The sequence below is a fragment of the Leguminivora glycinivorella genome, chromosome 18 (genome assembly GCF_023078275.1).
Source record: "Leguminivora glycinivorella isolate SPB_JAAS2020 chromosome 18, LegGlyc_1.1, whole genome shotgun sequence".
Taxonomy (NCBI): domain Eukaryota; kingdom Metazoa; phylum Arthropoda; class Insecta; order Lepidoptera; family Tortricidae; genus Leguminivora; species Leguminivora glycinivorella.
The window spans coordinates 19,139,060-19,152,344 of record NC_062988.1 but is presented as its reverse complement, the minus strand read 5'-3'; the positions used below and the strand labels follow the sequence as shown (position 1 = coordinate 19,152,344).

At 38.4% G+C, this 13,285-nt stretch overlaps 1 protein-coding gene across 1 annotated transcript; it reads left to right on the top strand.

Moving 5' to 3' along the window:
- Positions 1-1,199: 1,199 nt before the first annotated feature.
- Positions 1,200-6,493, top strand: LOC125235809. Its single transcript, XM_048142398.1, has 2 exons — positions 1,200-4,374; positions 4,629-6,493. Exons 1-2 carry the CDS (start codon positions 1,200-1,202, stop codon positions 6,491-6,493), a joined length of 5,040 nt encoding a protein of 1,679 aa, XP_047998355.1.
- Positions 6,494-13,285: the final 6,792 nt, after the last annotated feature.

The window sequence follows — 13,285 nt, the reverse complement described above, 5'->3', positions numbered from 1 at the left end:
CAAGTTGCAGGTGGATTTCAGAAGGATTGCAGTTCGTCAGTATTTGCTCTAACGTGGCAATCCCAAGTTGGTATGTGCTCAAAATATGTCTCATAGAAAATAAGTTTGTGAGCTTTAGCTTGTAACTACCCCTAAAGAATAACTATTCGGGAAATAATTTCGTAACATTTAAGACGACTTCACTGTTTTTGAAATTTAGTTAACCATTTCACGAAGACGAAGTAGCGAAGCAATTTAGTAATCTATCCAATCTACTCTGAGGGCAGACGGTTACAGGCAGTAAATAATTGTATAAAATAAATACACCAGGGCGGCAGAGAATTAACGGAGTAATCTCGGCTGTCACAGATAAACGTCTAAGCAGGGGGAGAGGGGGGGGGGGTAAAAGAGGGGGCTTCCGATTCAATCAGATATTCTAAATAATCGCGAGGCTTCTTCTTAGGAACGATATATACCCGGCGAGTAGACCTCGAAGTAAATAAATCGACAATTTAAAAGCGCTTTAGACGTTTCCAGGATTTCATGAAATATTTAATAAAATGATATCAAAGTACATTGAGTTAGGTAACTAATGTAACCAAATACCGCTATACGAAGATCGCATGTATATTCCTGATCTATTTAAATTCACACAGGTTGCGTGGTTCAATCTAGAAACAGCTTAGTTTACCTTACTTGATCTTACAATCGCACTAAATGTTCACATGTTTGTTAATTCATTTATGTTTTTTTTTACAAATGTCTAAAATTTTAATATTGTAGGTATTTTGTCGCTTTCTGACTGACTTCAACTATTGTAATAGTGTCCAGTTTCAGTTCAGAAAAAAAAACAGTTTTTGCTAAAAAGTAGCCCAAAATAAGTTAAACAAGATACATTTCCGCCGCTAAACCGTCCAAGGGAGAGTCAGTTGCTTCGTGTAAATGTACCTTTATAGTCCCCGAAATTTGGCATCCGGATATTGTCCACGCGAAATGGAACCCCGATGTTATAAACAGGATAATCCATTATGGATCTACTTAATAGATGAAAAAACGATCCGCGCATCAGTGTAAACAATGGACATAAAGTAGTGAAAATACATCGCGATTCGTAATAATTGGAAGAAAAAGTGTGAATTTCCGAACATTTCGTGTTTTCGAAGAACAAGACCGAAGATTCTAGATATTTCGTCGCAAGATTTTACTACATAACCTACAAAATGGATACATACGTATCGGAACAAGAAACTACTTACGACTTAATACGGAAGATAGGAATAAACTTCAAAAAGCAAGGAAAAACACGCATTACGAAAGGCTACGTACAAGCAAGAATCGACACACTTAACGAGTATTGGCAGAAATTCCAGACAAACCATTTCCAAATTGTTAAATATGCAACGAGCGCTCAAAGAAAAGAACATGTTTATTTCGTCAACGACATTTATTCTGTTGGAGAAGAAGAGTATTTTATGATAAAAGGAGAATTGTCAGATACTATTGATCTGTTCAACAAATCTACCGCTGTGAGAGAGAACCCGCAACCGCATCCGCAGAATAACACGTCAGATGTAAACAAGCAATCTACGCAAGATATAAAACTTCCCAAAGTAATACTGCCCCAATTCTCGGGAAATTATGAAGAATGGACATCTTTTCGAGACCTATATACGTCACTCGTTCACAACAAACCATCTTTGAGCAAGGTACAAAAACTTCATTATTTGAAATCAAGTGTCACTGGTGAAGCTGAACAATTATTGAAGCATCTACAAATAACCGAGAAAAACTACGATGTCGCATGGGAAACTTTAGACAAGAGGTACAACAACAAACGCATGATAGTGAATACAATCTTGAATAGATTTATGAATCAGAAGAGAGTATACAACGGCACTTCCAAATCTATTAGAGAACTTCTCGATACTACTCAAGAATGTCTGAACAGTCTTAAAAACAACGACGTGAAGATAAACGAGTGGGATACAATTGTTATTCACATTATTCTCAACAAATTGGACGAAGAGACACGCAAACAGTGGGAAGAGGAGATAAGCACGCTACCTGTACAAGAGTTGCCGAAACTTGAGAAGTTAACAACCTTCTTGGACACACGTTTCAGAGTGTTAGAAATGATTCCGTCGACAACTTATTCGAAGGACAGAGAGAGAGCTATCGTGAGACAAAGATCCTTTCTAACAAGCCCCGCTACAACTACAGTACAGTGTTCCTACTGCAAGCAAGACCATTTGAACTATCTATGCAAAGAATTTGCAAATTTAGATGTCAACAATAGAGTTCAACACGTCCAAAAGGAGAGACTATGCTTCAACTGCTTGTCATCAAAACATAATGTGAAAAACTGTAAATCCAAAGTATCCTGTCATCATTGCCAAAGAAGACATCATTCTTTACTTCATTTTGAGAATCAAACCGCTGAAGAGAGAGAGAACAATCAACAATCCACGTCGAAAGCACCCGCATCCAATTCAAACTATACCATGAGAGAAGAGTCTACCACTAAAACTTCAGAAACACCAAAACTGAGAAATTATCTTATCACTCAGAGTCATACTGCACTAATGGCTACCGCACTAGTAAATATCAAGACCGGCCATGGTATGCAAGTACTACGAGCACTCATTGATCCCTGTTCTCAAGAGTCGTTCATAAGTGAAGCAACTGTTAGAAAACTACAACTTCGAAGAAAAACAGTTGATGGATTAATTACCGGAGTGGGTAACATGTCAACTACAATCAAATCCGCTACAAACATAGAGATTTACTCAAGATTCGACAACAACTTCAAAGCTGACTGCACAGCCTACATTGTTGAAGATGTCACTGACATAATACCAGAAGTCCCGATCAATCCACAGAAATGGAGTCATCTGCAACACCTGTCACTGGCAGATCCAACTTATCATACACCAAGCAACATTTATTTACTACTTGGAGTTCATATCTACTTAGACATCTTAATGAATGGAGTGATTAAAGGAGAACCAGGTACTCCCATAGCACAACAAACACGCTTGGGATATATACTGTCAGGAGGTCATTTGACAAACAACCGCACAAGAGAATTCAAAACCATGCATCTGAACATAACTTTAGAAGAGATGGTAGAAAAATTTTGGGAGACAGAGAGATTAGAGTCAGGGGAAAACGACACTCTCACCCCACAAGAACTTAGAGCTGAGAAAATATATCAAGAAACTATAACTAGAGATGTTGATGGAAGATATGTTGTGGCACTTCCCTTTAAAAGCGACAAACCTATTTTACCTGAGAATTCGAGAGAAATTGCACTGAGAAGATTCATGAACACTGAGAGAAGATTAGAAGCAAACAAAAAATTGAGAGAAGCCTACAACGAGGTCATGAGAGAGTACATAACACTTCAACATATGGAATTGATCGAACGAGATGAATCTGTTAAGGAAACTGACAAACGAGTATATTTGTCACATCACCCTGTGATCCGTGAAGATAGAGAAACTACCAAGTATCGCATAGTCTATGACGCTTCATGCAAAGGAAGCAACGGAGTGAGCCTCAACTCAGAACTGCTAGTTGGTCCGTCACTTCTGGGAGATCTTCGAGACATTCTTATGAGATGGAGAACACACAAAGTCTGTTTTGTGGCTGATGTCATCAAAATGTATCGCCAGATCCTTGTAAGTAGAGAAGACACAGACTTTCAGAGAATACTTTGGAGATTTAGCCCTGATGAAGACATAAGAGAATACAGAATGCTAACAGTCACATTTGGAACAGCATGTGCGCCATTTTTAGCTATCAAAACCTTGAGACAAATAGCAATTGATGAGGCAAACACAGAAGAATATGCCCAAGCTCGAGAGATTATCAACCACTCTTTCTACATGGACGATGTACTGTCAGGGGGAGATACAGAAGAAACCGCAATAGAAGCAAAACGTCAATTAACAGAAGTACTAAGAAGAGGAGGTTTTGAACTACAAAAATGGTCTTCAAATAGCAAAAAATTCATCAATACAGTCGAAACAGAGAAGAGAGCGAAGAAATGTAAGATAGACATCAACAAAAAAGAGACAATCAAAACCTTAGGAATAACATGGAACTCAAACGAAGATACTCTCTTAGTAACTAACAAAATTAACACTTTATCTGAACAACGAGTAACTAAGAGAAACGTCTTAACTGTCATAGCTTCTTTGTTTGATCCAATGGGTTGGCTAGCACCATCTGTAGTCATGGGAAAGATATTTCTACAGAAGATTTGGTCAAGAGGATTATCATGGGATACAGAACTACCAGAAGACTTAAAGACAGAGTGGAAAACCTTTTGCAATGGTATAGAGCACCTGTCACAAATTAAACTTGAGAGATGGATTGGAACAAACAACCACAGTGAGTTAATAGAACTACATGGCTTCGCTGATGCATCAATGTCAGCCTATGCAGCAGTAGTCTACAGCAGAGTAATACAACCAGATGGAGAAGTCAAGGTGTCACTTATCATGGCAAAGACAAAAATCTCACCGATGAAAAAACAACTTACTTTGCCCCGTCTAGAATTGAGTGCAGCGCTACTACTGAGTCAACTGCTGAAACATGTTGCTACAGCTAGAAGATCCAGAACAAAAATACATACGCATATTCAGATTCAAAAGTAACTTTAGCTTGGATTCTCGGAGACCCGCTGAAATGGACAACATTTGTGAAGAACCGAGTCATTGAAATCAACAATAACATAAATACTACATGGTCATACGTGAATACTAAAGAAAATCCTGCAGATCCAGCGTCGAGAGGAGTCACACCTGAGAAATTGAAAGAACATACCTTATGGTTTCAAGGTCCAACATTCTTACAACAAAGAGAATGGAAAAGAGAATCTTGTGAAGTAGAAGATACAGATCAAGAAACGAGAAAGTCTATCAAATGTGCTACTACTACAGTGTTAGAGAAGAAAGAAGAATTCATACTCACAATTTCAAAGAGATATTCATCATTGAGAAGACTCATTTCAGTCATAGCTTACTGTCAAAGATGGCTGATGTTCAAAAACAAAGATGTAAAAGAAAACTTACCTCAGTATGTAACTCATGATGAGCGAGAAAAAGCACTTACTACATGTATCAAGCTTTCACAGCAACTTGAGTTTCCAGAAGAAATCGAAGCTTTGAGAAATCGTCAACCACTTAAGAAAAGAAGTCGAATACTGTCACTTACACCCTTTCTTGATGAAAAAGAAGTACTCAGAGTTGGAGGAAGATTGAAACATGCAGATTTAGAGTTCCTGAGCAAACATCCTGTCATTCTGTCTAAGAACAATGTACTGCTACCACTTTTACTCGATGACGCACACAAGAAGACATTGCATGGAGGCCCGCAACTTATGACAATATACTTGAGAGGAAGACACTGGCTGATTGACGCAGGAAATACTATCAAGAAGTATGTTAGAAACTGCTTTCCTTGCGCTAAACAAAAAGCGAAAACTGTAACTCAACTGATGGGCGATTTACCTGAAATAAGAGTTAAGCCATCAAGAGCATTTCTTACTACAGGTGTAGATTTCGCAGGTCCAGTCAACGTGCGCATGAGCCCTGGACGAGGAACGAAAACGTTCAAAGCATACATATGTATTTTCATCTGCATGGTAACTAAAGCTATACACATAGAATGTGTGAGTAACATGACAATGGAAGAGTTCATGGCTGCATTTCGAAGATTTACATCACGAAGAGGATTCGTCAAAGAGATGTGGAGCGACCACGGTACTAATTTCATTGCATCGAGCAAAGAAATACTAGAGACTTGGAGACTTGGCAAATCAACGATCCCAGTTGAACTAGCAGCCTTACTAGACACTGAAGGTACCAAGTGGAAGTTCATCCCTCCTGGATCACCAAATCACGGGGGATTATGGGAAGCGGGGGTGAAGAGTTCGAAATTCCATCTAAAGAGAACCCTCGGAGATACTACACCTACCTTCGAAGAATTATCAACGCTTCTGAACCAGATCGAAGCTTGTCTTAACTCGAGACCCTTATCACCGCTGAGCGATCATCCTGATGACCTAGAGCCGTTGACACCAGCACACTTTCTTGTCGGAGAACCATTAGTCACAATACCAGAGAGAGATTTGACTCAACATAAAGCAAACTCCCTATCGAGATGGCAAAATATGCAAAGAATGTTACAGATATTTTGGCGAAAATGGCAAACAGAATTTCTTACAAGATTACAAGAGAGACCTAAGTGGAAAATTAGACAACAAGAGTTCAACGTCGGAGATTTAGTGTTAATCAAAGACTATAGATTACCTCCTAGTAAATGGCTACTAGGTAGAGTGTTATTGAAACATCCTGGAAAAGATAATGTTACGCGAGTCTACGACGTCCGCACAGCAACTGGAGTGTTAACTAGATCGATTTCGAAGCTGTGCCCACTACCAGATGTTGAAAGAAAGGATTCTGCTGTTCTTCAGGCGGGAGAATGTCGTGGCCAGCAAGAAGATTGACCATAGAGAATCGATATAGCTTAGGGTGTTTCATTTTTCCAAAATTTTGATTTATCTTTGACTTCGCTTTTCTTCTTGTTTCTACACCTATACAGAGCCCATATACCAAAAATCAGGGAAATCGGACAATATTTAGAGGTCGCACACTGTGGCAACTTTTGTCTGAAGAAGTTAGTATGGGCGCAGGAAAGGCTAGAAACAAAATTTATGTCACTTTTTGTAGTAGGTGGTTTAAAAGTGATTTTAATGAAAAGTTTTTATATTGAAGCAAGTTCTTTTAAAAAAAATACTAGTTGACGTGGCATTTAGTTTCTAGGGAAGGTTTCTTATGGTATTTTTTGGACGCTCGACTTCCTTCTAAGGAACAAGTTTTTTTTAGTTTTTTGTCCTGTTTTTGGCATGAAGCAGTGGTCTCTCGGCCCTCTCGGGGCACTGATAACAGGATAGGTGGATGATATCAAGCGGTACATTGGCTATCACCAGGTCCGCCATGGACCGGCTCGGCAAAATATGGAGAATCTTCATCACAAATGCCACTAAACTGCGACTTGTCAGGGCATTAGTATCTCCCAACTTTCCCATATTTCTTTACGGTGCTGAGACGTGGACTTCAAGGGAAAAGAAGATAGATTTCCTAGAAATGTGGTGCTGCAGAAGAAAGCTAAGAGTATCCTGCAGAAGGTTCAGATGCGATGGACCAGCCAAGTCAAGGCTGCACTTAGTGGCCCACTCTACGAATGCGTAAGGAATGTCGATGCATTGTTAAGCTTGCTACCACCCCTGATGTGACGGCCACGACCACTCTGTCAAGAGTGTGACGACAAAGAAGAAAACAAGATCGTTCTTTGACTTAAGTATATTGACCGGGATATAGACCCTACTTACATTTTTGATTTTTGTCTTAGAACTATTTAATGTTCAGGATGTTAGCGATTATTGTAGCCCTAACACCAGACTTGGTCGATAGTCTAACAATAGTCTATCATACCGCAAAGAAGAGTAAGTATACCTATATATTTAATAAAAAAATTAACGCTCCAGTCAAAGATGAAGAGCAAAACGGTTCTCGCTGAAAGTCGTCGAACATCACAGAAAATGCGTTACTACTTGCGAACAAAAGATAAGGTTGCGGCTTACACATGTAAGCTAAATGATGATGATGACTTATTTTATGAAGAATGGATGTTACAACTGTTGTATTTTAAGTTTAGTTTTACTTTCAAATAAGTTACAACTACTCTATTGTTTTATTTGAAAATAAAATTGAGTAACATTACTTTTTAGCGACATTTTTTCAAACTGTTCATGTGTGCGACCTCTAAACAACGTCCAAATCACTTGAAAATTGGTATATAGGCGTTTAAGATAAGCTAGAACCGAAAGCCGAGCGAAATCAGAAAAAATATCACAATTTTTTTTTCCCATACAAATATGAAACACCCTAATATAGCTGTCACATTTTTGAATTGCTGTCAACTGAAGCGTACATTATGAAGACAGAAGTCTAGATTTTTATTTTTGCAATATATTTCAATGCAGATGACCTTAATCGATTCGTTGAAATTGCTTTCGTTTTTTATCTTATTTTTATTTGTTTCATAGCGCTTTTACAGTGTTATATTTTATAATTTTTCTACTCGTCGACTTTAATGTGTCAATTAGGATACCACAAACTAAACTATAAGTGCTTAATTTTCAGTGTCGGATAGTCTTTGACACTTAGTTAACTATAATATTTCATTACACTTCACTTTAGTTAACCGAAAAAAAATCAAAAATACAACTTCATACAAGTTCTATACGAATTTGCGATACCTGGCAAATATTTCTGCATCTGAAACACATTTTTTTATCTATTGCGTTATCGACCAATCACTGACGGTTATTACAAACAATTTGGTTGCCAGGTAATTCAATGTTGATACAACATACAAGTCTTTGCCTTTGGCTAGTCTGTGGTCAAGAGTAAGCCCATTTATAATAAAAAAAAAAAAAAAAAAAAAACGGTGAACGACACTATTAACATTAAATTTAACCTAAAATGATGATACTCTTCGTCCATTGATGATGAAGATGATGACTCATAGAAAAAGTATTGTATACAATAGTGGTATAATTAATCATTTCAATCTCGCAATTCAGCAAGCTTCGTGGCCTAAACACGATACTCGACTGAAAAGCTTTGTATTTTTTTTTATACTACGTCGGTGGCAAACAAGCATACGGCATATATCACGATTGTATAAAATACTATTTAAATAAGACCTGTAAGACAATGATTTCATAAATGACCTTCAAGAAAAGAGCGTACATCCACCTTAAAGGCGGGCAACGCACCTCCAGCACTTTTAGTGCTTTGAGTGTCCATGGGCGACAGTGACCGCTTACCATCAGGCGACCTGTCTTCTCTTTTGCCTCTTGCTTTGGCGGCCCGCCCCGGCTACGCACGGGGATCGGGGACTATCCGTAAAAGATAAACGTACGCCATCGCGGACTTTTTTGTACCCCTATGAGAGAGACACAACTTCGCCATACATTGTTTCGATATAGCTCAAAAGGTTTGGGCAGCGTTTTTGATTTGACGAATTTTGTCTGACTCCATTAGCAAATATCGTCGTATTTCAACCAATTCAAACAAAATCTCTACAAATTATATACCTAAGCCTTCCTCATTCTATTTAAGGTGAAAACCGCATGAAAATCCGTTCAGTAGTTTTTGAGTTTATCACGAACACAGACACAGACAGACGCGGCGGGCGACTTTGTTTTATAAAGTGTACGATGGATTGAGGGGGTCATGTTGTATTGGACAACTGGTTTTGTTTGAAGCTGAGGCTTTACGACTCTGAATGAGATGTCAATTTAATGCGACAGTCGTGGAGGATTTGACTGAATCGAGTTTTGGTGTTTTATGATTTGGTGGCATTATACTTTAGGAAGTCGTTTAAATTTAATTTAATGTATAATTAATTACAAATTCTTCTTATAACTGATTGTAATTGGGTAAACCTACTTTTTCATGACTTTGTGAGCGTGATGGACTAAAGCCTGTCGCGTCGATGTGTCCGTTTCGCGATAAACGGTATCACACTATCGTGCTAAGCACGCTGATAGCAATATAAATAGGTATGTGCGTGCAATAGAGATATCAATAGACGGGTCAGTGTACGAAACTGTACTTACTTGAAAAGTGTTCTTTGGGGTAAAGTGTCGCCACAATAACATTGACACTTGACACAGCCATATCTATTTCTGGATTGATAAGTAACATTGTCTCAGCGTCAATATTTTCTTGTTGAACAGGCAATGAATGGCCAAGTGTCACTGTCGAGCGAGAATTGTCTCTACGTATTGTGAAAAATAGGCCACAGCAAATTGATATGATGATGAAAAATGCATGTTTTAAAATTACGTACAATACAAGTGAAAATGAAAATGAAAATGAAATATTTATTTTTCAAGTAGGCATATTACAATGCGCATATGAACGTCAAATAAAGCTACGCCGGCTCTAACCCTACGCCTCAGCCTCGAGAAGATTTCCATCCACTATGGGACCGGCAAGAAACTCGGCGGGCAACTTCTTTTCAAAACATTACATCTTATAACTAACATGCATTAAATAACAAGATACAATTTAACATGCAAAAGTATTCATCAAAGAATATGAACAATTATATTATTGCTTAATAATACGTCGTTCTTCTTCAGAGAAAACATATCAAATTGTCACAGAAGAAAAAGATAATATGAATCTCAATATCATTAAATATGTAATTTACCTACACAACATAAAATATAAAATATTTGATGTGCTTTCTTATCTGAACTGTGTCCTCTATACATAATACAATTATTTTAATTGCTATTCGTTTTTTGTAGTTTCTGGTTCGGGTCATGCATGTTTGTCTGTCAAATAGTCCTCGACTCTGTAATAAGCCTTTAACATCAATGATTTTTTTAAGTAGTTCTTAAGAGCTGGGAGGGGTAATCTCAAAGCAGTGTCAGGTAACTTATTATAAAAATGAATGCATTGCCCAACAAATGACTTCTGTACTTTACGGACTCGAAACTTCTTTATGGCAAGCTTATTTTTGTTTCTAGTGTTATAATTATGGATATCAGAATTCTTAGTGAAACAGTCTTTTTTTTTTTTTTTTTTTTTTTTTTTTTTTTTTTTTTTTTTGTGTGGGTAGCCAAACAAACAACACGTCAAATTTGGTAGAGCTAAAATTTAATTTTCGGAAAAATAGTAATTTACATTGTATGAATGTAAAAACTGCTTACATGTGATACATAGATCCTCGTTTGCACCCACAGCAGTTATCAACACTCACATACAAAATTTCAACATCTCACAGTTTCATACACCAAAGTTCAAAGTTCGCAGTTAGTGGTGTACTCCCGAGACACACAATGGATCGCCTGGTGAAGCTCCAGAATAGCATTGATGGGATGAGGGCCATGTTCGAGTCCCGTATGACCTGCTTCGAGAACACCGTGGCCCCCCAGGGGAAAGAAGCGCTGCCAGATGAGTACACTGCCTTTAAAAGCTTTGTGTGGAATGCTCTTTCTAGTCTTCAAGAGCAAATGGAAGTTGTGATGAGCACCCTTGAAGAGATGGAGTCCCGCTCAAGATCCAATATACTTCTTCTGCATGGTGTACCCGAAGAACAGGGAGAAAACACCTCAGCTGCAGCAGCGGCAATTGTCCAACAGACTCTTAAGGTGGAGGGGGTCGCTCTCATAGCATGCTATCGGCTGGGTAAGAAGTTGATACCAACAAAGCCACGGCCTATTCTACTCAAGTTCAGCTGTCAGCGGACTAGAGATGCAGTCTGGGCTAGTAAGAAGCTGCTGAAGGGCTCAGGACAAACTCTGTCGGAGTTTCTTACTAGCACTCGGCATGCGGTATTTCTGGAGGCCCGCAAGCGGTATGGTGTCAAGGACAGCTGGACCAGTGATGGGCGCATAGTGGTGCAGTGCCACGACGGAGTACGCCGCAGAGTTGTTACGATGGCCGAGTTGGAGGCATTGCCGGCCCCGCCAAATGCTGCTGATGTCGTGGGAGGTGTACAGGCAGGGGCAGGAGCGGCAGAAGGGAAAGTATCCCCGGCGGTTGTAGCACCAAGACCAGTTCGCCAGGCAAGGTCTGGGGCGGGCTCCGGTGCCGGCAAGCGTTGAGGACGTCTCCAGTGTGTGTTCGGTGGTTCTACGTCTGACAATTTTACTTTAATTTAGTTTCACCTTTAGCCGTGACGTCACAAGCCTCACTTGCATTTTATTTTTACTACGGTACATTATGGAATCATTTCAGTTTTTGCAGCGGTACCTTTAAAATAAGTTTTTCGTCGATTTGTTTTTTTTTTTTTTTTTTGATGGCTTTCACTCCTCGGTCTTTTTTCCGAGGTGGATTTTGCCAATGACGACGTTTCTCAACATACAACGCACGTAAAGAATGTTCGGTGAACTGAGGATTTTGGGAAGGATTGGGAACCTGACATGGACATGAAAGAATTGTTATTTAGACGTCACAGACAAAACAACACTTAATTATGAAGGGCATTGGAAGAAGCTAATTTTCGAGAGTTATAAACATGAAAGGGAGATAAAAACGGATTTAAAATTATTTTTTATATTTTTAAAGCAACTATAGAGCAATATATAATTACACCATAGACAACAAGAAAGCTCGGCAGAAACGAAACGTTAGAAACGTAAGATGCAAGATGGAGGCAAAGCAAAAAGGTAGAGTCAGTTAGAGATAGAGATATTAATTTCGATTTGTTATTATACTACCGTGCAGTACTGTCACCTGTCACACTGAACTGACATTTGATTTGACGTCTTCAACGTTTTGTTTCTGCACTGCTAAGGTGTATTTTTCTGATTATTTCAACTTCCAATAATTTTGTGCGTTTTATAACTTAAAGTTATTTTTTCATGATGGATGGCGCAGCTCTCTGTGCCTATTTTCCTATTACTATTATTTTCTGTATCTTTGTTCTAAGTTTAAAATGTCTTAAAATTGTACGATTTGTAAAAGCTGCTGGCGAGCAGATGAGGAGGTTTACTATTAAGTTACTCTTAATAGTACTTAATATATATTTTATTTATTCTTATAATACTTTATATATTATAGACAATTTTATATATACATAAAATAGTACAAAACCATACACAATGTCAGATATTTCTAATACTAGTTTAGAAAGCGAGTTCTTCTCTCTTTCTTCTTCAAGCTTTTACGATTCTTTGAGTGATGTTTCAGATATAACTGATTTGGGAGACCGTTTGCAATGTACGTTTGACTCTTCGTATAAAAACTTTAATGTCGTTCACATCAATGCACAGAGCGTGCCAGCACATTACACTGAACTGCTATCAGCCTTCAGCTCGAATAAGAATATCCATGCAATCTTAATTTCTGAGTCTTGGTTAAAACCTTCTCTACCTTCAACACTTTACCCATTGCCGGGGTACTGTTTGATACGGAACGACCGGACAGGCACTAGTGGAAGTGGAGCGGGGGCCATCCGAGGTGGGGTGTAGCTATTTATATTAGGAGTAATATTGCTTGTCGGATAGTCGCGCAATCACCATCGGTCTACTCGAGTTCTGCAGAGTATCTTTTTTTAGAGGTCATATTACATCACACTAAAGTTCTTTTAGGCGTTTTTTACAGTCCATCTTCCAGTATTAATTATTTTGACACATTACACAATACTTTAATTGACATAACCCCCCAGTTTGACCATAGTATTATCATGGGTGATTTTAACACCTGCCTTC